This window comes from Schistocerca gregaria, chromosome 1 (assembly GCF_023897955.1).
Source record: "Schistocerca gregaria isolate iqSchGreg1 chromosome 1, iqSchGreg1.2, whole genome shotgun sequence".
NCBI classification, from domain to species: Eukaryota; Metazoa; Arthropoda; class Insecta; order Orthoptera; family Acrididae; genus Schistocerca; species Schistocerca gregaria.
Genome location: NC_064920.1, coordinates 802,044,513 through 802,072,008, shown reverse-complemented (window position 1 = coordinate 802,072,008; position 27,496 = coordinate 802,044,513). Strand labels below are relative to the sequence as shown.

General features: G+C 40.8%; 1 protein-coding gene across 1 annotated transcript in view; it reads right to left on the bottom strand.

Annotated features, from left to right (window-relative positions):
* The window catches only part of LOC126270189 (glyoxalase domain-containing protein 4), a 46,791-nt gene extending 19,947 nt beyond the window's left edge, over positions 1-26,844 (bottom strand). The window contains exons 1-3 of the mRNA XM_049974051.1: positions 25,881-26,844; positions 25,752-25,801; positions 23,586-23,851 (exon numbers count right to left, since the gene is read on the bottom strand). Of these exons, the coding sequence (XP_049830008.1) occupies positions 23,586-23,851; positions 25,752-25,801; positions 25,881-25,970 (406 nt within the window). The 5' untranslated portion in view covers positions 25,971-26,844. The remainder of the gene's footprint in view (positions 1-23,585; positions 23,852-25,751; positions 25,802-25,880) is intronic.
* Between the last annotated feature and the right edge of the window lie 652 nt (positions 26,845-27,496).

Below are 27,496 nucleotides of genomic sequence, written 5' to 3'. Positions count from 1 at the left end.
ATCAGATATTTTTCTACAAGAAGAATTTGACATGGTAACATTATCGTTGCTCATCACCTTGATGACGATGAAGAATAAAAAAAAGAAGAAGAATAGTTTTGTGGCACATGAAAGTAAAGGCTGTCATAACATTTTGATTCACAGGCACCTTTTAAATGACAACACCAAATTCAGACTTTATTTTAGATTAGTTTGCTCACATTTTGCACCTTAAAGGAAAAAAAATGGTGCAATTTGTTCACGAAACCCATCAATTCAGCTGAAAAAACTCATAGTGAATCCTTATTTTCTTCTGTGATACACAAATTTTTGGCTAAAATTATTAAAATAATTTCTCTCTTTGTCACAGTTTAATAATTTAACAACTCTTAATATTTTAACACATTATGGAATGTTAAATAGTTCCTCATTTATTATTAAGAACCAATGTTTTTAGATAGTAATTGAGCTCCTTCCTCTTACACACTGTCACATTTCTTCTTTAAGTGTAAACAGTGAAACATTCAGAAAATGCAATGCTTGTGTATCATTGAAGTAATAATTCTGCATAATACTGAATCACTGTGACAAAAGCCCTTATTAACTCTCCTACCACCGACACATTTACAGCAATGAGGAGAGAGACAGAGAACTTAATATAAACAATATTCATTGAAAAAGCAAGATTTTTTAAGAAACTTACAAAATGCAGTAAAAAATTAAAAACTTTGAATTTATTTTAAAAGGGAATATATCATACCCCTAAGATCACCATTCTCGAATAATATCAGATTGTTCTGACACTTTTATGCCTCTCAGTTTTGAATTTTATACCCATCACTTAATTCCTGAATTCCATATGCTTTTTTGACAACTAAAATAGTGGGGTGGGGTGTTCTCATAGCCATATACATGCTCAGTGAAATGAATTTATGCATTCCTTCTTAGGCACCTCTAGGTATTTTATTTTTAGTTCTGTGGATGCTTTTTCCTTTTCTGTCTGTCTACATCTTGTCCTTGACACTCGTTTTCTTCCTCTCATGCAAACTTGTGCCACTGGCATTATGACCTTTGTTTATCTGCATAATGTCCATCTGAAACAGTTGATGGAGCTTCTCTCTCTCTCTCTCTCTCTCTCTCTCTCTCTCTCTCTCTCTCTCTCTCAGTCTCTCCCAGGTTAAGTGATACGTATGCAACTTCTGTATTGCACTCAGGAATCAGTCTCAATGTTTGAAGCAATACTGTTGGTCTTATCTTCCAGCTGAAAAAGTCAAATATTGGAGACACATCTCTAACAAAATAGTTTCTGTTTTAGTTCATCAAATGTATCAATACAGTCCTTGCAGAAAGTTTAGGGACAAATCTGAATTTTGTTGAATCCACATGGGTCACCCAAGCAACAATATTTCAATCAATGTTTTACATGTTTTTATTAGAGATCTGAATTATGAGTTTACAGTTAAAATTTCACTACTCTAGTTCTAATACTTTTTGAGATTTAACATTTTCCCATTTTGTAAACAGAGCTAAAAAATACTATTTTCTGACTAAAATGTTATCTTTCTCCAAAACTGCTAGTTCTACTGCTATTTAAATTTAAGTGTTGCTTCATTACAGTGTAGCAATCTAAAGAATAATAATACAACATGGGAAAAAATTTCAGGCCTAAGCCCATTGCCAGATGGCAGTGTTGACTTCTTCTACATTTGTGCCATCCTGAAAAGCCCTCCTCTAATACTATAAGAGGGCTTTTCCAGATGACGTAAGTGCAAAAGAAGTCAATGTTACCACCTGACAAAGGGCTCTGGCCTGAAACTGGTAACAGTATAATAAAATCGTTTAACGACTGACTGGTTGTAGCATTTCCTGGAGTGTAATTTATTAAAACAGCAGTGGTGTTCTCCATCCAAAATGGATAAAACAATAAAATTATTTTTCCCAGTGTATTTAGTGGCAAAATTGGACAGTTTCATTCCAAGATAACTACCAATTGGCAACACATGGACAAATACTGACCATGTGATTGTCTTCTCTGTGTCTTGTTTATAGTGGATCAAATGTCAAAATGGGTCTCTAACTGTTGCCAATTGGGAATTATCGTGTAACGAAACTGACTGATTCTGCCACCGAATTTAACGCCAAAAACTTTTGTTTGAGAGACAACAAAATGAGTAGTTATTGTATTCAAAAGGATGTAGGTTGCAGTAAGTACTGGGTGAAGTTTGCAAAGGATAGAGTAGCATGGAGAGCTGCATCAAACCAGTCCCAGGACTGAAGACCAGAACTACAGTATTTGTACGAGTTCTATGCTGTAATAAAATGGCAGTGAAAATTTTGTACCTGTAGAAGTAGCAGTTTTTCAAGATAGGAAACATTTTAGTCAGAGAAACAAAATTTCTTAGCTCTGTTTACAAAACAGTACAATATTACATTATTAGAGCTACAGAAGTGAAATTTAACTGAAACTTAGGAATTAAGATGTCTAAAAACATCTTGTACAACATTGACTGAAATGCTGTTACTTTAGGGACACGACAGATTCAATAAAATTTAGGCCTGTCCTTAAATTTCCTGCAAGTGCTTTAACAGCCCAAATTTATTTTTCCTGAAGGCAGAGAAGCCAAAACTACTAGCAAAGGAAAACAGTGTAGTTAAAAATCAAGAAATTTACTTATTGTCTTCTGTGTTGTACAGTACCCAGGACAAAAAGTGATCATACAAAACCCATTTCTTTGGTTTCATTGAGACATTTGATCCTGTTCCAGGCATTCTTTCTCTTCTATTTCTATGATGTGAGTCCCGACTGTTTCTCCATATCTTCTTGAAAGTATCACTTAAACACCATGAAATATAAAATTATCAAAAATAAAAGCATATTAGCTTAATCATCTTTTTTTTCAGGTTTGTAGCAATAGGGGAATCTTTACCATCCCTAGTATTTTCCTTCCAGATCTCTACACAATACATCAGCAGAAGTACTGTCCACAATTGTCTACAAACTTTCACCTATTTATTTCCAGTTCCTTGAACAAAAAACCTTTGGAACAAGCAAAGGAATTTTTGACCAACTGGCAGTTTTCCAACTGTGACGGTGCTGGAACAAAGTGTCCTTGTGCTTACAATGCTTTAAATCTGAAGATACTTGTGCTGAGAGACTAACTCACAGAGTATTATTTTCTGCGAGTGTGTCACTGTAGTTTTCTGTGTGTAGACATCATGTGAGAACAGTAGGTAGAACCTCCCAGTCACACAGCTTCTGTCACAGAACTGGTTACTAGTGCAGTGCCGAGACAGCTTCCGCACCAGCTACACATCACAGCCCAAACTCAAACTACGCATGCATGCAGGCAGCCCTTATCATCATGAGGGTTCTTGTTGTCGCTGCAAGCCACTGATGCACCTTGGACAACACACCTTAAGGAAGTGCTGTAGGAACATTACTGCTCAGAATGTATAAAAACAAATTAATGGATAATGTCAGGAAATCTAAGAGGCTGTTCCCAGACAATACTGCTATGATGCCAATAAACTGTAGCAAAATGCAAAACAACCTGCAAAGGATCAATGCTCGATTCAGAGATGGTAGGTTAACACTCAACTTAATAAATTTACTGTATTGCACATTTGAGGCCTACTCATAAAGCTTTAAATTTCATCTCGATGGGTGGGGATAACAGATATACCAGAAGGCCTCATCTGCCAATGACGGCAATCATGTGTTCCTTTTCTAAAGGAGGCTTTGACTGAAAGCTGTGTGTTTTTTTGTTGTGCCTGTTTGCAACTCAGTGAGCAGAAATCTATACTTTTCCTTATAATATAGAAATCTGAACTTGTGCAGAGATTTAACAAAAGTTTTTCAGAACTGTGCATTACTTGTGACTGGTACAAGAAATTGGGGAAGTGACAGTGATACACAAAGTACCCTTAACCACACACTTTAAAGTGGCTTATAGAGTATAGATGCATTTGAGATGTTAAGTCTTGAGCAGACATGCATATGCATGAAGTGCACCAACCATAAATAATACTGTTTTGTACCACTCCATTGTTGTTTTACAGTTGCAGGGCTTTAACTATTCGATCAATACCACTTCACTGTGAGTGAGCAGTAGCAATATAAAATGAAACAATGATCTAGATGAGAAAAAAAAATGGTCCCTGCAAGAAAATGACCCAGATTACTAGCTAGCAGCACAATCTCATACTGAGGCAGTTGTAATTATTAATGGAATAAGTGGTTGGATAGAATCTGATGTAACTGTGCTGTTTAATGCTTCGAGAGGGTCATTACTGTGGGGTAACAGTTATACACAACAACAGTGTGATATAATGAAAGTTTATTTTATTATGTTTAAGTAAACCCTGTTTTAATCATATAATGTAAATTTATGTTATCATTGTTTAATTAAACTAAGACTGAACTGTGATTCTGTGCAAACATGTTCACTTTATTAACATAAAGACAGCCATCCATTACATGTGTACGAAGTACGCTGAGCGCCTGCTTGTGTTATGAAAAACACTGCTCGAAGGTTGATTGTTATCTTGCCCGAGTTTTTCACACTTCATTTTCAGTAAGATGTATCAGTGGAGTCTCGAGACACATGGAACACATTTTTCTAGCACAGTAATACAGATTACTGGAGAGCAGTTGCAAAGGTTTCAGAAAAAGAACCTAAGTATTCAAGATGGGGAAAGAATACAAGGAACAGGTAAACACACTGAAGCACAGTTTTCTTTTATGTAATCTTTCAACGTCCTCATTCCTTCTTCATGAAAGCTCTAAAGAGGACTTAATGCAACAGGAGTAAATCACAAATCTGCACATTTGAGGGCTAGCTTCAAATTTCATCTCTGTGGCAGAAGGGGGCGAGGGATTATATATATACCAGAAAGTCTCATCTGCCAGTGGTGGCAATCGTGTGCATGAGGTGTGCTTGCTTTTGTGAGTAATATGTTTATATAAATTGGTTCCCTTGTCACAAAATTATTATGTATATTTTGTCTTTTTTTTGGGGGGGGGGGAGGTGTTTATTACAAAATTAAACTTTTCTGTCCAAATTTTCCCCATTAAAAGTGGCAAAAAGTGATTTTTCTTCACTTGTTTACTGCTAATTTGAAAATGATGCATTTCTGAATAACTTCATTCAGTACTAAGTTATGTAGGACTAAATTCCTTGGAATATTTATGATTACGATCTTTTTTGCCTGGCATATTGTTTCGAAACAGGAGTGCATTGCAATAATGAACTGGAAAGTGGTATTTTGATCCTTCTTGTTTGTTTCCTTGTTTCATATTTTTATTCACCCCTTTCACTCTTATTTACTTTCTTCCTGTATTGCTGTCTCAGCATGTGTATTTTAAGGCCATCACCAGATGTGCAGATAGGGCTTTTTTTTTATTTGAATCCCTCTTTTCCCCCTACCAATCTTAGTTATTTTCACAAATCCTCATTAATTATTCTTACTTCTTGTTCAGTTCATTTGCTGTTTTGAAAGATGCTTTTGAGAAAAGTTATAAGTTTTATTTGTGACAGGGTAATAGTGAGAAGGAATGCAGTGACAGAAGTGAAACAAAAAAAAGTTCTGAACATGACTGAAGGTGACATTTCATTGGATATATGAACTTAAAAGTTCACCTTCCTAAGGTGTGTGGAACTGGTCAATATGTTATGGATAATCTAAAAGGGCATAGGAAGTTGCAGCAAATGAGGAATTTAGTTATTAGCAGTGTATTTACATTTCAGTTTTTGTCTCAAGATTGCACTTAGCCTAATTCTGCAGCAAGTAAAATAAATATGTTAGATCAATGAATCATACAGCTACATTCAAATAATACTACATAGTAGTTGATAGAATTCACCCTACTTGACATCATCAATGGAAACTTCAATGTAATAGAAGCATACAATAAAATTTTGCAAAGGGAGCCTTAGACATATAATGTGTAGTACATTACTTCCAGTATCAAGTCAGGGCCTATCAACCATTCTGACAGGCAACTCCCTCCTTAGTAGTATGGCTCCCATTTGCTGCCACTAGGTTCTGCTTTGTGTGAATCCCAAATGGCACTGGATCTGATTCAGTTCACCAATCTTTGCTACATTACAGGGCTTGCAACAGTATGGAATGATGTTCACTTTGTGTCTTACAGGATGCCATAAACATCATACACTAAGAGGAGCTACTGTTGGATGTCAAGCGGCAGCTCATTCACCTTCAACACAGAAGCTCTTAGTCTGGTCTTGTATCTTGTTTCCTGCTAATTCCCATTAAATGAACAGCACCGATGATTTTAAGGCTGATAGCCTGGCTGAGCTGAATTAAACTAAGCACCCATAGCATTGTCAGAACTCGAGGGGAAAAAACCTTATAGAACTGGAGCAAATGTGTCTGATCTGCTTCCAATCAGCTGCTGCTGAGGTGGTTGGATATACTCAGTGCCTTTAGATATTTGAACCTCAAGTCTTGCAGGTGCAGTGACCATGTAAACCTTAAATTAGCAAGAAGACAAAGTCACACAATTACTGAGCATGTTTCACAATAGAGATGTGTACTCTATGGAAATTGATTATTACCTGCATGTACAAGCAGTGCTCCCACATGACTAATTTGTACCTTGGCAAATTAAGAGCTGCAGCACTATACAGCCATGGTGCACATTACATAATAGGGGCTAACATGAATACGAAGTTGGTGATTTGGCTTAGAGGAACAACAGATGAATGTGGTGCAGTGCTGCAGGACTTGATCCAAGAACTGGACCTGGCTGATCAAAGAAGAAGGGCAGCCTAGCACATTTGAAAACAGTACTGGTTCAGAGACCACTACTGAGATGAACACTATTGAGATGACCACTAGTGACCAAGTGTCATAACCTTTGATATCAGAATGATAACTGTGAACTCTAGTAATACTGAAGGTAATGGAAAACCAAAAGGCAGGCATTTGAAGAGAGAAAACTGGAAGCACTTTCTGCTGAAATGCACACATCAAAAAAGTTTTGCATCACCTCAGTTCCGAGAGTTTCAGAACCTGTACAGAAAATTGGAATAGGGATCAACTTTAACATCGTTTCCATCCTTTTTATTGCTCAAGAAAACCACACATTGCATGTTGTACCACCATGCAGTGAGACCTTCAGAGGTGGTGGTCCAAATTGCTGTACACACCGGTACCTCTAACACCCAGTAACATGTCCTCTTGCAATGACGCATGGCTGTATTTGTCGTGGCACACACAAGGCCATCGAAGCACTGTTGGTCCAGATTGTCCCACTCCTCAGCAGCGATTAAGCGTAGATCCCTCAGACTCGCTGGTGGGTCACATCGTCCATAAACAGCCCTTTTCAATCTATCCCAAGCATGTTCAATAGGATTCATGCCTGGAGAACATGCTGGCCACTCTAGTTGAGCGATGTCGTTATCCTTAAGGAAGTCATTCACAAGATGCGCATGACTGTCATCCATGAAGATGAATGCCTCGCCAATATGCTGCCGATATGGTTGCACTATTGGTCGGAGGATGGGATTCACTTATCGTACAGCCATTACGGTGCCTTCCATGACCACCACCAGCGTATGTCGGCCCCACATAATGCCACCCCAAAACAGCAGGGAACCTCCACCTTGCTGCACTCTCTGTACAGTGTGTCTAACGCGTTCAGCCTGACCGGGTTGCCTGCAAACACGTCTCCGATGATTGTCTGGTTGAAGGCATATGCGACACTCATCAATGAAGAGAATATGATGACAATCCTGAGCAGTCCATTCGGCAAATCCTGAGCAGTCCATTCAGCATGTTGTTGGGTCCATCTGTACCGTGCTGCATGGTGTTGTGGTTACAAAGATGGACCTTGCCATGCATGTCGGGAGTGAAGTTGAGCAGCATGCAGCCTACTGCACACTATGAGTCATAACACGACGTCCTGTGGCTGCACGAAAAGCATTATTCAACAGGGTAGCGTTGCTGTCAGGGTTCCTCCAAGCCATAAGCCGTAGGTAGCAGTCATCCACTGCAGTAATAGCCCTTGGGTGGCATGAGCATGGAATGTCATTGACGATCCTGTCTCTCTGTACCTCCTCCAAGTCTGAACAACATTGCTTTGGTTCACTCCGAGAGGCCTGGACACTTCCCTCGTTGAGAGCCCTTCCTGGCACAAAGTAACAGTGTGAACGTTATCGAACTGCGGTAATGACCATTTAAGCATGGTTGAACTACAGACAACAAGAGCTGTATACCTCCTTCCTGGTGGAATGACGAACTGATTGGCTGTTGGACCCCCTCCATCTAACAGGCACTGCTCATGCATGGTTGTTTACATCTTTGGGTGGGTTTAGTGACATCTCTGAACAGTCACAGGGACTATGTCTGTGATACAATATCCACAGTCAACGTCTATCTCTGGAGTTCTGGGAACCAGGCCGATGCAAAACTTTTTTAAATGTGTGTAGCTTCTTTCAACCTACACCCTATAGCTGAAAACAAAGATCTCTGGATGCATGCCCTTATCAAGCTCCTGCTGTGGGCATAGGCAAACTACATCCCAAAGAGGCAATGTGTAGCTATTACCAAGTCATCTTGGAGTAGGGAACTGACAAAGTTGCACAGAAAAATCACTAACACTCTCTAGGGAGGGCAGAAGAGATAGAAAGCCAATATATACCAGCTTCTGAAACAAACATATAGTGACTAGTGACTTCCAGCTGACAAAATTAAGGCTCCCACCATCCTGTCCATCATTCGCAAGATAGAAAGAACAGTGACGAACGGCTGGAGGAACTAAGCTACCATTTACTAAATACACTTTTGCCAAATGATTCTACAAATACAGACAACCATCAATCAGTGCTCCATGACCAGGTCAGTTCTGAATGCAGTAGCAATGATGTCCTACTGCCGTTTGCTCAGGAAGAAGTAGCTGTAGCAATAGCCATGCTTAAATGTGGCAAGGCACTGAGTTCATATGTCTGTTCAGAGGTGATACACAAAACAGGACCAATCATAGTGCCATTCTTAACACACCTACTGAATGAGACATCGAGACAGGATAGGGTTCTGGGGACCTGGCAATCTGCATATGCAGTTGTCATAAAGAAAGGCTTCGATCAAGAGCCAACATTGCCAAAGAGCTACAGATCTATATAATTAATAAATACATTGGCAGAAGTTCAGGAACAGCTACTCTGCCAGCATCATTAAAAGCACAGAGAGCTCCAAGATCTCAGCACGTCAGTTTGACTTCCGCAAAGTTAAATCGATACATGATGCTATTAGTCAGGCTCTTAAAATTGTAAACAGGGCAAACACTAAATATTGTGCAACAATTATCATCGACACTGGGAGTGCTTTCAATAATTTATGGTGGTCTGCGATATTCAATTTATTAAGAACTCTTCAGATCCCAAAATGCCTTTATTTAAGTTTCATAGACTGCTGGAAGGGTAGCACAATCTAATAGCTTGCTAAGTGGCATAAGGTAATAAAAAAAGGTTACAAAGAGCTGTCCACAAGGCTCAATATGTGGACCAGTACTGTGGTAGCTAACAATAAAGCTGCTGTTGGAACTGCTGGATGGGACTGATGATGCGAATGCAATTGTGGCTTATACTGATGTCATGCTGATCTATGGAGATTCTATTCAGAAGCTTGAGGAAAATGCAAAGCACATGTGTTCAAAGGTGCAGGGCTGATACAGGAAAAAACAATTAACAATATCTATAAATAAAAATTCATACATGCTGCTTAAGGGAAAACTATCCCCAAACAAGAATCCAAACTTTAGCTTAGATAACAGCCCAATTATAAGAAACACTGTAAGCAGATATTTAGTACTTGTCCTCGATGACAGAAGAAATGTCTCAGCTTACGTAGATACAGTCTGTCTAAAGTCTCCCAAAATCATGCACAAAGATGCCCGCACTGACCCTGCCAATTTATCCCTGGATGCTGTTAAACTTTAGCATAATGCAATACTGACTGCCACTGTGGACTTTACAGCAAGAGCTTGAGCTAACCGGTCTCCCCTAAGTAGGTACTGTTCACATGTCCACACCAAGTGGGAACTATGAGACATGAACTCCCTCACTGTAAAATGACATATCTAATTAGAAATAGACACATTCCAATTACTGAACATAGTTACAAACATTATTTTTAGTTAAATCTAAAAAATAAATAAACAAGTTCAGTGCAGCTATCAGAAACAGAAATATATGTATAGGAAACAAATACACATATAGGAAACATAAATACACATATAGGAAACATAAATACACATATAGGAAACATAAATAAACGTATGAGAAATATTAGCAGAAGAGAGGGATGAGTGAGGGGGAATATGTGAATTACGATGAGGTATGAAAGGATAGCATAGTGGCAATGGTAAGGAAGAGAGAAATACTACACGATCAGTGAAGTGTTGTGTAGTGCCTGATGTGCAGGCTTTTTTCCCACTCCCACTCAGTTCTGGGAAAACATCAAGATGTATTGAGGCACCACAATTCGCAAGAGAAATTTACACAAGAAGCGAGATAACACATTGTCTCTTTTGTTTCACTGCTTACTTTCATTTCATTTTCTTTTTAATTACTAAAATTTTCTTTACAATTATCTTATATTGCATGATTGGGTTTTAAGATACTATTATGTAGAAATTTTTCAAGGTGTTGACACATGGTACTACCTACTTTAGACACACAAGAGGGCATGTTTTATGATGCTAATAAATAAGTAAATCGTGAAATTCAAACTGTGTTTTTAAAGTTGAGAACAATATAAAGTTAAGCAACTTAAATTTAAAAGCTACACTGACTGATGCAACTGACAAACAGTCCTTGCGAGGCAGTAACAAACAGAATATAGCAAACTTACTGTCAAACAAATAAATATTAAAGACTCCAAGGAATTACGACATATAGCAGCTAGTGGGCATTAATTTACATCATTGGGTAAAGTTGAAAATTTGTGGTGGACCGGGATTTGAACCCAGGTCTCTTGCTTACTAGGCAGACGTTCTGACCCCTGAACCATCAGGATACAGTGGTCATTGCAACTGCATGGACAATCCTGGCACACCTCCTGTCAGACCAAATTTCTCAACTTATCCGCACCCTACTGACACAGTTCACAAGCCCATTATCCCCATTACTTGCAGCATTTCGCTGATTCCCATAAGAGTTTGAGTGTTGTGCGCATCTGCACTGAAGAGATCATATATAAACAAATATTTGACTGAAAACTGAACTGTTGTAATTATATCAGTTACACAGAAACAAATCCTTAATGATTCTCCAGTTCATATCAGTCTGATGAGATCAGTGAATAAATGTTTAGAAGAATGGCTCGAGATAATGTACTGTAGGATAACAGATATTCAAGCTCCATTTACAGAGCTGTCCAAGAATAATATACCTCTAAGCAGTGTTGTAGGCCATCTGAGGATCGAAGATAATATTTCTGAGGTATTGCCTACATAGGAGACATTGTTACAACACTGCCTCCAGCAGGGTGAGGTTTTCGACAGTCGAGTGATATCTCCTGAATTCACACTGAATGTGACAAATTAAATAGTTTTCAAGAGTCTTGTGCCTTGTCAGACACCTACTGGCCATAGAGTGTTGTGCTTTTCCTACACAACCATTTAGAGTAATACTAAAATAACCACTAGCAATGATTCATTTTACATAGTTGCAAGAGAAGGATGAACACTGCTTCCTACCACAGGTCTGTAAAGCCACTAGTCAGTCAGAGTATATTCAAACAGCTACCAAGCTTTCTTTAAACTTATTTTTAAGTTTCCATACAATGATGTGCTTCAATGACTGTAACATGATGAACACTGCTGGGCCCAGATGAACTGGAAACCAGCACTCAGCTAATCAGGAGTGATTGTATTCCTCAGTGTTGCTAAAAAAAGTTTTCAACAAACAAGAGGTTGCAACATGATTAAAAACTTATCTTTCTCTACTTCAAGTTACTTCATTAAATACACTCCTGGAAATGGCAAAAAGAACACATTGACACCGGTGTGTCAGACCCACCATACTTGCTCCGGACACTGCGAGAGGGCTGTACAAGCAATGATCACACGCACGGCACAGCGGACACACCAGGAACCGTGGTGTTGGCCGTCGAATGGCGCTAGCTGCGCAGCATTTGTGCACCGCCACCGTCAGTGTCAGCCAGTTTGCCGTGGCATATGGAGCTCCATCGCAGTCTTTAACACTGGTAGCATGCCGCGACAGCGTGGACGTGAACCGTATGTGCAGTTGGCGGACTTTGAGCGAGGGCGTATAGTGGACATGCGGGAGGCCGGGTGGACGTACCGCCGAATTGCTCAACACGTGGGGCGTGAGGTCTCCACAGTACATCGATGTTGTCGCCAGTGGTCGGCGGAAGGTGCACGTGCCCGTTGACCTTGGACCGGACCTCAGAGACGCACGGATGCACGCCAAGACTGTAGGATCCTACGCAGTGCCGTAGGGGACCGCACCGCCACCTCCCAGCAAATTAGGGACACTGTTGCTCCTGGGGTATCGGCGAGGACCATTCGCAACCGTCTCCATGAAGCTGGGCTACGGTCCCGCACACCATTAGGCCGTCTTCCGCTCACGCCCCAACATCGTGCAGCCCGCCTCCAGTGGTGTCGCGACAGGCGTGAATGGAGGGACGAATGGAGACGTGTCGTCTTCAGCGATGAGAGTCGCTTCTGCCTTGGTGCCAATGATGGTCGTATGCGTCTTTGGCGCCGTGCAGGTGAGCGCCACAATCAGGACTGCGTACAACCGAGGCACACAGGGCCAACACCCGGCATCATGGTGTGGGGAGCGATCTCCTACACTGTCCGTACACCTCTGGTGATCGTCGAGGGGACACCGCATAGTGCACGGTACATCCAAACCGTCATCGAACCCATCGTTCTACCATTCCTAGACCGGCAAGGGAACTTGCTGTTCCAATAGGACAATGCACGTCCGCATGTATCCCGTGCCACCCAACGTGCTCGAGAAGGTGTAAGTCAACTACCCTGGCCAGCAAGATCTCCGGATCTGTCCCCCATTGAGCATGTTTGGGACTGGATGAAGCGTCGTCTCACGCGGTCTGCACGTCCAGCACGAGCGCTGGTCCAACTGAGGCACCAGGTGGAAATGGCATGGCAATCCGTTCCACAGGACTACATCCAGCATCTCTACGATCGTCTCCATGGGAGAATAGCAGCCTGCATTGCTGCGAAAGGTGGATATACACTGTACTAGTGCCGACATTGTGCATGCTCTGTTGACTGTGTCTATGTGCCTGTGGTTCTGTCAGTGTGATCATGTGATGTATCTGACCCCAGGAATATGTCAATAAAGTTTCCCCTTCCTGGGACAATGAATTCACGGTGTTCTTATTTCAATTTCCAGGAGTGTATTTTGTCCACAGTAAGCTCCCAGAATGAATATTTCTGTTTGCAGCAAAGTTGAAAGTCTTACGAAAACTGCCTCATAGATGGAGACTGTGTCCTGCACTGACAATCTAATTTTGGAAGTAGGAAAGAAGTAGTGAGAAATGGTACCTGTGAGACATAGGAAAGGTGCGTGTCTAGATAACTTATTTGCTAAGAGCATCTGCTAAAAACAAGGTGTCAGGTTCAAGATCTACTTTAGTACAATGTTTTAAATTGTCAAGAATGTACATGTTAATCTGCTTTTGATAATTTACATTCTACTTGAATGTAAGGCAAGGCACAAACTTATTTCTGATGACATGCCAATAACTAGCATTATTTAACTTCATTTTGTATATCTTGAATTATGGCTAATAAAATGTTTACAATGATGATACAGCAATTCTGTAGACATGATATGTCAAGTGATTGTTCTTTGTATGTCTTAATGACAGTGTTGTGCTGGATTTGTTCAAATTTCTTGATGCAGTTTTAATGTTTTGTGGTGGAGAGTATGTCTCTGATGAGTAGAGTGCTTCTGATTCGAACACTGTTGTGTATAATGAGGCAAAGGCATAGGATCATTCAGTACTGAGAAGAAGAATAGTAGAAAGTGAGTAATAACAAGTTACAGTTGGAGAAGACTATTAAATGGCTGTGGCACACATCCTTCTAGCTGCTGAGATGTAAAGAGGCCCTTTTACCATGCTTCCAAATTGCACACTGGCCCATACCACAGAGATTCCTTTTCCAGTTAAGAGCATGTTACAGAGTGCAGTTCTTGTAGTGCACAAATTTCATTGCAGTCCATTTTAAATTGAGAGCATGTTCCGGGAAGAATGTGACAATATATTACTTTCTCCTACACATGTCTCATAGAATGATCAGATGGCTGGCGGAGTGGAGATATATGGATGGAGCCATCAGAAAGGTGAATGCAAATGTCAAGGGGGTGTGTTGGGCTGACGAGGACCAGCGGAAGTGGCACAATGTAACTGCACAGGTGTGTGCATGTTTGGGCACGCACGCACGTATGTATGTTCTCTTTAGCTTATCAAAGGATTAGTCCAAAACTGGCAAAGTTTTCATTCATTTTGCATGCATGATGACCCACTGCAACTACTTGATGAGTGGTCTATTCTACTCATAAATTATTTACTCTCCTTCCATAACTTTCCTCACCATACAAATATCATAAGTAAAGTACTTACACGTACAAAGTCAAAAGTGTTATTTATGTGAGAACTGAGCAAAAACTTTAAAAAAGACACAGGAATACAACAAGGGCGTGGCCAATCCCTTCTACCTTCAACTTGTGAGAGTCTTGATTTCTCAGATAGTTTGTGGCCAAAGTTTTTGAAAATAAATTACTTCATTGATTGAGGGGGAAATCTTATGCCAATTTTGAATATGAGTGAGGAAACTTTATTAGTAGGCATCTGTTCATTTGATCATTTAGAAAAATTGTACAGAGGTTAAAAGTTAAATTATTTTATGGGAAGATTTGGTAAGGAGCTGGTCTTGTTTCTTGTGTTTTGTTATTTTTCTGAGATATTCCACAAGAGCTTTGTGCTGCCCTGAAACATTAAAGCCGTGATTGCCACCACCAATCACTGCGCATGTCATTATGCCAAAGAATCTTCTGCATGAAATATGATGTCGTGGAATACCAATGACCAGAATTTTAATAATGTAAATACAAATGTTTCACAAGCTGCGACACAGTCGCGAAAACAAACAGTGATCCAGGTACTGTCAAATATTTTTTTTATTCCAGTCTTTGATCACAATATAAAGTTCTTTGACGATGACCAGTTTCACTCTGTAATGACCATCTTCAGATCTGTTCTACATCATGTCCTAATGTGATAAAGCCGTAATGGCATCGTCAAAACATATAAATATATTAAGCAAAGCATTGTCATATAGGACTAAAATATGGTGTAAAATAGGTCACATCGTCCACACAGCCATTTTGCAACTCAATGATGATGTATATACTCTTGTTTTTTTTGCTTTGCAAGTTTGAAGCTGGTTCATACAAGATGTACTAACCGATTAAGTTAAGATTGTGCTTGTATGAAAGCCATAATAAAACAACTTCATACAAACCCGGGTTGTTGAGTTCTGGTTTTGGATGTAAACAGAATTCTTCAAAAGACATAAGATGAGTATAATTATCTATTAGTTGTGGGTTCACAGACTGTTCAGAGCTGAAGACGAGTGATGAGGTAATTTAGAAACTAAATGAATCCTCTCAGACTGTGCCCTTGAAAAAGTTGTAAGAGAATCGAGAAAAGCAGGTGTTCCAAAACTCCCACTAGGACCTAAAGTCAAAGGTCTAGAATTAGACTAACTATTGCTGATGACATACAACTAACTGCTAAAGACATCACTGAGGCACAAAATCAACTTTAAATACGGCAGAAAGCAGCAGAGAAATATGGAATAATCTGGATGTTTATTTCTTTTAGTGCCTGAATTGCTTCATGTGTTCAATTTTTCTAGTGGACCTCTTCCAGAGTAATTCCCATAAACTTCTTTCCACCAAATTTCTCTTTTCCTCTTTGTTAATCCAGTGTCGTTTTTTGCAGCTTCGTTGCTTCCTGTACAGTGTTCTTGCCAGTTTTCCTTTTTAGTGGTGCGGATTTCTCACTCAAAATTTATAATGATATATAGGGTGATGTTCACGTTGTATCTAGTTATTGTAGTGGGTGTTTTTCATTGGCCTTTTGGAGAAAGCAGTAACTAAATTAATATCTCAAATTTAAAGTAACAAAATTATGAAACTTATACAGAAGTGTTATACCGTCTCTGACAATGAAGTTCAGTGAATAGTCCTGTAACATTAACGTAGATGAACTATGAACAACAGTTGTCTTACTGTCCTTTGAAATGGTCACCTCCCATAACTATGCACTGCTGAGCTCTGCGATACATGTCCTGGAAACTTTGCATGAAGTCTTCCTTTGGGATGGTGTTCAAAACCGGCGTCATGTTTCGTTGGACGTCAGGAATATTGCCAAATCTCTTTCCTTTCAGAGCAAGTTTGAGTCGAGGGAATAGGAAGAAGTCTGGAGGATTGGAATCTGGTGAATATGGTGGATGTTCAAGTTGTGCCACTCCCTTTTCTGCCAGGAAATATTTGACGATACTGGCTGTGTGTGGACGAGCGTTGTCATCAACAAAAAGCTAGACACATTGTTGTGCGTACTGGGGTAGTACCCTGAAAAAGAGTCAAAATTTCAATGTACCGTGTAGTGTTCAACGTCATTCCCTAAGTTAGAAATTCCTTGTGGATAATGCCTTGACTATCAAAAAAGGTGATGAGAATCATTTTGATGTGTGATGTGACACAACATGACAACATGTTTTCCTATTCCGTAACTCCTGGGTAAGGATTTGTCATATGGATTCACAGTTCACCTGCAGTTTATCCGCTATCAAGTGCACAGTTAATGAACAGTTGTTTGTGGTTAATGTCGTCACTTCCTCAATGTTTTTGTCATTGACGGCAGTCACTGGCTGTCTGCTATGGGGATTGTCAGAAACACTTTCCCGGCCTCCTCAAAAATGGGTGAACCATTTGTACACACACTTCATGGACAGTGCTTGATCCCCATAAACACGTACCAGCATTGCATGCGTTTCTTTCAGTGTCTTGCCAAGCTTAAAACAAAACTTTAAATTGATCCTTTGCAAATTCACCATCCTGTTCTCACTTCAGAACCAACAGACTAAACAAGCACTTCGTCTACAGGTGTAACACAACACACACAATGCTCAACTGAACTACGTTGGGGATAGTTGTCAACACCGGCCGCTATGCAGGTATACTATTGTGAGTCACCAGTGTTGCCCGATCGACCATTCTGACTTTATTAATCAAACTTTATTGCCAGAGGTTGTATTTCCCTAAGACATACACCGCTGCTGTATGGTTTAATGATGACAGTATTTTCCTGGGTAAAATAATCTCTCATTCTGATCTCGCATGTTGTCATCAGGACAATCACCCTATGGCTAAGAGCAAGGAATATTAAATCCCTTTAATGTTAGTTACATAAAAGAACTTCTTCGAAGATTACTGTAGCCAAGGCGGATATAAAACCATGACAAAGTATGTGTGTGTACTAATTCCATAGGAACATAAAAAAATAAAAAATTACGATGTGAGAAAACAAATCATTCAGCATGTTGCTGGAGATGAAAGTTAAATTATGATAGGGCCTATAATCTGATAGTAGTAAATGGAAGAGAGGGGAAACAATGTAGGAGAAGATTAACTGGAATCACAAATAAGTGAAATTTTTCACAAAATTATTAAGTAGTTCTCAGCAAACGGACTCCCTTTAAATTTTGATAAAACACAGTATATACAGTTCCGTACAGTAAATGGCACAACTCCAGTAATAAATATAGACTTTGAACAGAAGTCTGTAGCTAAGATAGAATTTTCAAAATTTTTAGGTGTGTCCATTGATGAGAGGTTAAACTGGAAGCAACACATTGATGGTCTGCTGAAACGTCTGAGTTCGGCTACGTATGCTATTAGGGTTATTGCAAATTTTGGTGATAATAATCTCAGTAAATTAGCTTACTATGCCTACTTTCATTCACTGCTTTCGTATGGTATCATATTCTAGGGTAATTCATCGTTGAGTAGAAAAGTATTCATTGCTCAAAAACGTGTAATCAGAATAATTGCTGGAGCCCACCCACGGTCATCTTGCAGGCATCTATTTAAGGATCTAGGGATCCTCACAGTAACCTCACAGTATATATATTCACTTATGAAATTTGTTGTTAATAATCCAACCCAGTTCAAAAGTAATAGCAGTGTGCATAGCTATAACACCAGAAGAAAGGATGATCTTCACTATGCAGGGTTAAGTCTGACTTTGGCACAGAAGGGGGTAAATTATGCTGCCACAAAAGTCTTTGGTCACCTACCAAACAGCATCAAAAGCCTGACAGATAGTCAACCAACATTTAAAAATAAATTAAAAGAATTTCTAGATGACAACTCCTTCTACTCATTGGCTGAATTTTCAGATATAAATTAAGGGAGGGAAAAAAAACTAACTTAAGCATTAGTGTCATGCAATATTTTGTGTAATGTAATATCTTGTACAGACATCTTTCATTAACCTGACACGTTCCACACCATTACAAAGTGTCGTATTCATGATCTATGGAACAAGTATTAATCTAATCACAACTACAGTGGTCATTAGCTCCCAGACTAAATTATGAATGCACTGTGAGGAACAATGTTAAAACAGCAACTAAAACGATCAACATTATAAAAGGCACTTAACAGGTAAGGGATTAAAAGAAAACAGCATAATCAAATGTCCTTAGACAGGTTTGTCAAGTGGATAAAACAAAGAATGCGAGCAGCTGCTCCTGGGTCATCTGCTAAAATTTCATCCAGAGTACATGGCAGGCCAAGATCAATGCACAGTGTATTAAAATTCGGACAGGACGTTAAAATGTGGCGTACTGTCAGCACTTGCCCACATAGGCAGAATGGCACCGGCACAGCCGTCAGCAGATGGCGGTGGCTGAACCGGCAGTGTCCAATCCGTAACCGGACCAAAACGACCTCCTCCCACCGAGAAGAGCATGAAGAGGTTGTCCAAGCTGTGGGGAGAGGTTTCAAGGCCAGAAGCTTGTTTTCAGTAAGTGTAGACCAATCGGCTAAAATCAGATGAAGGCACGCAACAAGAAGCTGTCCGAGGCTGGAGGACCGCAGCCTTGGCCGCAGCATCTGCAGCTTCATTCCCAGGGATACCGACATGGCCAGGAACCCACATAAAGGTAACCTGAGAACCGTCATCCACCAGCTGCTGAAGAGAGTGTTGGATCCGGTGCACGAAAGGGTGAACCGGATACAGATCACTGAGGCTCTGGATGGTACTCAGGGAATCAGAGCAGATGTCATAAGCAGAATGTCAGTGGTGGCCGATGTAAAGAACAGCCTGATAGAGGGCAAACAGCTCAGCTGTGAGGACCGAACAATGGCCATGGAGCCAGTATTTGAAACTGTGTGCCCTGACAATAAAACAACACCCAACACCGTCATTGGTCTTACTGCCATCTGTATAAATGAAGATCGTATTAATGAACTTTGAACAAAGTTCAACAAACTGTGAGTGGTATACCGAAGCTGGGGTAACCACCTTTGGGAGTGAGCTGAGGTCAAGTTGAACATGAACGTGAGCCTGGAGCCAAGGTGGCGTTTGGCTCTCGCCCACTCTAAAGGTTGCAGGGAATGGAAAATCAAGTTGCTGAAGGAGGCGACGAAAGCGAACTCCAGGGGATAGCAGGGCAGATACATACAACCCGTATTGACGGTCGAGAGAGTCATCAAAAAAGGAATGATAAGACGGGTGGTCAGGCATTCATAATAGCTAACAGGCATGCCGACAATGCAGTATATCAAACCTGTAGGTTAGTGGCAATTCACTGGCTTCAGCATGAAGGTTCTCGACGGGACTACTATAGAATGCTCTGATCGCAACACGTAACCACCGATGTTGTATAGAGTTGAGGCGGCGTAAGATGGACAGCCATGCAGAGGAGTATACAAAGCTCCCATAATCCAGCTTTAAGCGGACGATCGACAGATACAGGCGAAGTAGGACGGTTTGATCCGCTCCCCACGATGTACCACTTAGAACACGGAGGACATTTAGGAAATGGGTACAACGAGCAGCCAAATATGACATGTGGAGACCAGCTAAGTTTCCTGTCAAATGTAAGACCTAAAAATTTTGTTGTCTCCACAAATGGGAGAGCAACAGGATTGACATGTAAGGATGGTGAGAGAAACTCTTTGTAGTGCCAGAAGTTAATACAGACCGTCTTCTTGGCAGAGAAACGGAAGCCACTGGCGACACTCCAGGAGTAAAGCTGGTCAAGACAACGCTGAAAACAGCGCTCCAGGAAACATGTACGCTGCGCACTACAGTAGATGGTAAAATCGTCCACGAAAAGGGAGCCTGATACATCAGCTGGGAGGCAATCCATTATTGGATTGATTGCTATGGCGAAGAGAGCGATGCTCATAACTGAGCCCTGTGGCACCCCATTCTCCTGGTGAAAGGCGTCAGACAGGTCAGAAGCCACATGTACCCTGAACTGTCGATCCATTAAAAACGCATGAATAAAAAGAGGGAGGTGACCGCGAAGGCCCCATGTATGCATGGTGCGGAGAAGACCTACCCTAAAACAGGTGTCGTAAGCCTTCTCCAAATCAAAGAACACAGTCACTGTCTGGTGCTTCCGCGAGAAGTTATTCGTAATGAAGGTCGACAAGGTAACCAGATTGTCAACAGCAGCGCGGTGCCTTCAAAATCCACATTGTACATTGGTAAGTAGGCATAGAGATTCGAGCAGCCAAACCAAATGAGAGTTAACCATTTGTTCAACATGCTGTGGTCCACCAGGGGACCAGTATGCGACATAGAGAAGAAGTAGTATGAGGGATGGAATATTCAGCAGCAAAGAGAATGAGGTGTGCGACCTAACTATCACAGCTTGTGAAATTTTGATCCTGAAATGTCGCCCTGGAAGAGAAGAGCCCCCAGTCTGCTTTGGAGATGTTCCAACTGGCTGAGCATGGAGATGGGGTATGATGCAGGAGATGGATAACACAAGGGAAGTGGTCGCTCAAATACGTATCAGAAAGAGTGTAACACTCAAACCGACGTGCAAGTTGGGTAGTATATGTAGAGAGGTCTAAATGGAAATAGGTGTGAGTTATGTCTGAAAGAAAAGTAGGGGCGCCAGTATTCAGGCAGACAAGATTGAGGTGCTTGAAAAGGTCTGCTAAAAGGGAGCCTCTCGGGCAGGATGCTGGAGAGCCCCAAAGGGGATGGTGGGCATAGAAGTCTCCAGTCACCAAAAATGGTGGCGGTAGCTGAGCAGTAATTTGCTTCATGTCTGCCCAAATAACGGCAGATGATGATGGAGTGTAAATGGCAAACGTGAAAGTGGGGAGAGTAATTTGGACGGCAACTGCCTGCAGATCGGTGTGCAATGTGTTGGGATCATAGTAGATATCATCCTGGACCAGCAACATAACCCCTCCATGAGCCGAAATACCTGCCACAGGGGGTAGGTCAAAATGCACAGAGGCATAGTGTGCCAAGTCAATTAAATCGCATGGGCGTAGCTTCGTTTCCTGGAGAGCTACTACGAGCAGACAGTGCAAGCATAGCAGCAACTTTATGTCCTCTCAAGTTGGAGCAAATGCTGCAAATATTCCAATGAAGAAGTGCCATTGTGAGAAGAAAAAGAAAAAGGAGAAGCAAGAAGAGGTCACCTCGAAGGCCGCTGAGGGCCTGGCTTCGAGTGAGCACTGCTGCCGTGATCAATAGGCGCAGAGTCATTGTCCATTTTTTCAATAAGTTCGTTGGCCACCATGTTAACATGGCCGGGAGGGAGAGCTTCCTCAACCGGTGAACGGCCAGATGTTCAGCTACCAGCGATACGGCCTGGCGAAATGGATGACGGCCTGGAGCGGCAACCGCAGGGTGGCGCAGAAGAAATGCACCGTGACAGAGAAGGAGAACTTTGCTTCCTAAGAGCCTTCTTGGAAGGTCGTTTAGTCGAAGTAATGGTCGATGGCTGGGAGTTCGGGGTAAATAGGAAGCCTTCTTGAAGGCCAGTGTATCTGACTTCTGGGTCTCAGTCTTGGCAGAAGCTGATGACGGGAAGAAGAGGAGACGTTGACCGGGCGATCTTAGCACTGGCCAAACGGATGACTGTAACGCTAAAGGTCAGATCACATGTCTGCATAGAAACCTCCCTGGTAGGCCAAGGAGAGGCAAGGACAGTACTGTATTTCCCCACTGGGTGCAGCGTGGGCTTCCTACTAGCAAATGGTTTGCGAGCAGCCGAGGTGGACACTTTCTCTTTGACCTGAATTGCCTGTATACAGTGTTCATCCTTGTAGATAGGACAGTCGCACGAGGACACTGCATGGTCACCCTAACAGTTCACACAATGAGGAGACGGAGGTGGAAAGTCACCCTCATGGGCGTCCCTGCCACAAGTGACGCATTTAGCCGCATTAGAACAAGACTGGTGGGTGTGGTTAAAATGCTGACACTGGTACCAGCGTGTTGGTGCCGGGACATAGGGGCGAACAGAAATAACCTTATAGCCCGCTTTGATGCGCGACGGCAACTGAACACTATCAAAGGTCAAGAAAAGTGTTCGGGTTGGTACAAGGTCATCGTCGACCGTTTTCATGACCCTATGAACAGCAGTTACGCCCTGCTCAGCAAGGAAAGACTGAGACTGAATCTCCTCGTCAGTCAATCCGTTGAGTGATCTGGTAGATACCACACCGCATGACGAATTCAAAGTGCGGTGAGCCTCCATCCAGACCACAAATGTAAGTCGTTGAACCGTCCGTCTCTGGACGCAGGCTCAAACTACCCCCTTGAGGGGGAGGGACTACTTTTAGTCGCCTCTTACGACAGGCAGGAATACCTCGGGCCTATTCTTACCCCAGACCCGCAGGGGGGGCTGTAGCTGTATGTGTGGCTATGAGCAAGATAGACACTGTGTCTATGGTAGTGGTAGTGGTAGTAGTAGTAGTAGTAGTAGTAGTAGTAGTAGTAGTAGTAGTAGTAGTTGTTGTTGTTGTTGTTGTTGTTGTTGTTGTTGGGAGCTTTGGAGAAAATTGAAGCAGCTGCATTAACATCATGTGCATGGATGGCAAGCCATTACCAAGCATCAAAGGGACGACTCAAAAGAGAAAGGAAAAATTACATAACTTCTTTCAGTGACAGTTGACAATCTGAAACCTAGCAACTCTTACAGATCCTTAGACGTCCACATCAAAACTAGAAAATTATTTATGATGGACATTTACTTTGCATATACTAGCAAAACTCATCTAGATTCACAATTTACATTACCCATTAACTAATCTGTGTATTTTATATTTCTCACAGTGCTGCTAAGTATCGGTAACGGTCATTAATGAAATGGTTTACAGTAATACTTTACTACCTTGTAGCTCTTGGTTCCGCTTTTGATTAGGTTAGTTAATTCTGAAAGTAATGGGTGACATAAAAGCAAATACTTTTTCTGTGACAGCACTTGAGGGTCCTTAATTAAATATTACGTATTTGATAAAATTTTATGTTTATACCTCTACCAGTTGGCTGCGAATCATTGATGAGGAAAAATTTGTAACCTCCAGGCGCTGTTGCAACATGTAATCCATTCTCCTGCTCCAGTGGCCAACCAACTGCTTTTGCGCGTTCTATAGCTTCCTTTGATCGCACAGTGATGCCAATGAAGTCATTTCCTTTTTCATATGAGTGAACATTGTAATTGTATGTGAGTTCCACAACAAAATGGGTATCTTCAGGGCCATATCCAACCATTGTTTTGCTCCATCGATTGTCATATGGCCTGATTGAAAAAAAAAACTAATATTTAAGAAAATTTTTATTATACAAGCATGGGATATTACCTATAAAAATACAGATTCTTATGAGAACTCGTGTAGTAAACTTAATATTAGCAGTTACTATATAACTTTACAGAGGGTTCAGATGAACCTACTGAAACATAACAACGTTTTAGCTTGTGACATCACACGCGCACAAACAGAGTTCGGAGTACCAACAATATGTATGTTGCTTTTCTGTTGTTTTTTTTTTTTTTAATGTATGTTATAGGCTGTTAGACTGAGCTTACAGTGTAGCCAATGGTAGTCTAGGCTGAAAGGGACAGTTTGACAGTACAGAAAGCAATGATTGAATGCAAAATCTTAGTTGTGGTGATACATGGTCTTTAACATGACCAGATGTCTAGGTCAGGTTGAAAGTTGGAGCTGGGTTGTGAGATGGTAAAGTCAAAGAAAGTGATCTAGAGAGAATAACTGTGAGTCTTGTGGTGGTATGCATGTTATAAATATTGGATTCTAATATGCGATTTATGTCTGTTGCTTTGATGATGTCATAGGCCAAAGCAGACGGGCGGTGTCAGTAGGTTTAATATTTCCCTCTGCAGTGAAGCTCTATTAGAGCTGAACACCAGTGCAGATCCATAAAGGGAGTATTGTGACCCTATAAATAAATATTTTTTTTATAAGCATTTATATTTTTGCATATATAAACTCACAACTCAAGTACCACAAAAACTGCAAAAATTTTAGAAAATTATGAATTATGCTAAACACACGACACTTTTCAGACTACATGTCCAGCAAACCTTGCCCTTTTGAGTCTGATTTCCCCGGATATTGTTCTCATGTTCCGGTACAATTCTTCCCTAGGTCTTTCGCATCCACCTCTCTCCACCTCTTTTGGGACCTAGCATTTTTCTCAGTATTTCTCTCTCTTCTTTCCTTAGTTGTTCTGCCCCACTTCTTCCTAGTGTCATCGTCTGAGCAGCCTATAGGCCTATAGAAACACTTATCAAATTTTTGTAGGAAACCTTTTAAAATATTGATAATTTCTCTAAACTGCAATTATTGTAAAGTTATTATAATCTCCTAAGCAATGGTTAAAATTTGGTTGATATTACAAAAATCCTAGAAACACCAAACATTCCCTTCCATTTCCCCCTCTCACAACACAATCCAGGAACTGTGTATGTTGGAATAAAGCACAGGGTGTTGTCGGAATGTCCTACAATGCACTGATGATGTGGCATGTGGTTTCATGTCTGTGCAAACTGGAAGAGAGGAATAACACTGACAAAATTTTAATTTTGCATCAATATTACTTTCTGGAATGTTGGTTGTGACAGTTTGATCTTCACATAGTCTGAGGTGACAATATGGTTGAGAGTTGGTGAAGCCAGCAAATGTGAATATGAGATCTTAGTTGTGGCAACCCAATGATAGATACTTAGAGTAGTCCAATGCCCATGTCAGATTGAAAGGTGGCTGGTTGTTTCTTGCCGGAGCAGTACCAGACTCACTTAACATGATGTAGGTATTCAGTGTAATGTACTGTTCAGTTGTATGAGGGGATGAAGCAACAACAACCTGTTGCATATTTTTTTCTCGGAGTGCTGCACTGTACTTCTCATAATCAAATGGCCACCTAATAACAACTAACAATACTGCAAGTAAAAACAGCACCTACTCGCAACTGAAGCTCGCCGTGGCACGAAAAACAAAATTATATTTATCGTCGATTCAATATTTGACACGTTCCACATCATTGTGCGATATCTCTAGCATGATGCACACATCACACAAAAAACTCGCATATTGGACACGCAATCCAAACAGTGGGCATGCAGCATTGAGCAGCAAGTACTTAAAATTCGGCTTTCGTGATCCGAATGACGTACTTACCCGTTGCATGCAGCTGCGCAACCTTCAGTAAATTCTTCGTGTCGCAAAACCTAGGGTAAAATGGAATTAGCTATAGTCTGCAGCATTGCGGCGTAGAATCGGACTGAGAACTGCATAGCAAAAGATTACCTTCATTCCCAGCACTTCTCTATAAAATTTTGCTGTCAATGTTCTGTCTGCAACTTTGAATACAAAATGAAGAGCTCGTCCCTGTATCATTGTAACAATTTCACGATGAAAGTAACAAATTACGCAATGTTGGTTACAACAAACAAGCCGCTGTCAGATCTCCGGCCACACTCATCAGTTCTACCAAATCACAACTATTACATGAAGGTCAAATATCGAAAGCTGCTCCGCAACCGATTCCATGCGTACTCGATAACTTTCATACATTAAAGTGCGGGAGGTTGTTTGCAGAGTGACACAGGATCGAAATAATTAATACAGAATTCTACACATATAATATCATGGATACATATATGGTGCATCGAAGCATGTTTACGGCCTCGAGTGTTTTCTGAACACAAACAAGAAACTACAAGAGGCATAGCATCATGTTTGTCATCCTTCAGTAAAGTAGCGGCTGCTCATGGCGTGTTCAGTGACGCAGTGCAAAACTATCTTTCATGTTGTAAGTTATCTTCTGTTGATTCTGAAAATCAAAGAACACTGCACAATATGGTCAACCGAATGAACCAATGCATTTGTTAAGACACTGATCTCATATTATGGAGAATGAGTTTGTTCTGTCCAGGGATCCTGATTTAAGTTTCCCGTGATTTTCCTAGATCATGATACGAGAAAATTGCCTACCACCTGCTTCTTCTCGTAAAAACATCCTTATTTATTCTATGCGTACGTACATTTGAACTATTTATTTTCATTGTATTACCATGATAAACCTGTATCATTAAAACTTCAATTTATGCTTTAAATAGACGCAAAATGCAGTCAGAATTTTTAATAGTGCTCCCTGTATACAGAGAAGCCAGTCCCAAGGTGTGCAGCTGTAAAAGCATGCTGTTATTAGTGTTATTTCGTCCAAGCAGCACCGCAAAGAAATCAATGCTTACGAATAGATGTCTATCACCAACTGACTTTTTATGGTAACATTGCGCTTGTTTCACATAGCCAGCCTACATAGATCACTAATATTCAATAATTGGGTTCTGACTGCAACTCAGTTACGGTATTGTAGGGACTTCCGGTAGATGACTAGAACCTTAGTGTTCGAGCTATTATGTGGTATGAATAAAACGGAGAATATAAATTAGTCTGGAAATTTAGGAGAACATTCTCAGGTTCGCATGAATAAAGTGAATCTGAGAATCATACTTCACCCCAAAAAAGTAGGTGTGGGGGGTTGCTCGAAACAAAGAACATTCCCGAATTCCGTATGAAAAAACTAGAGGAGCTTCTCACAAGCAGAGGACATTACCCGGTTCGTGAAGTGATCTCTGTAGCATTCTGTTGACTTCAAGTTTTACCGACTTTTTGGAAGTAATCCAGAATTTATGTTGCCTGGAACGCAAAAAATAATGTAGGTAGCGTGAAGAAATACTAAAGAGAGAAACACTGGAAGTCCATACGAGCTTAACAATAAGAACATTACCTGCATGGCGAACTTAATTTCAGAAAAATCTTGAAAGAAGAGGTGGCGACCTTTCAAACGTTGTGAAAATTAAAACATTTCTGTTGCTATTTAGCAGATCCAAGTTTTCAGACCATTGTGCGTATACCAA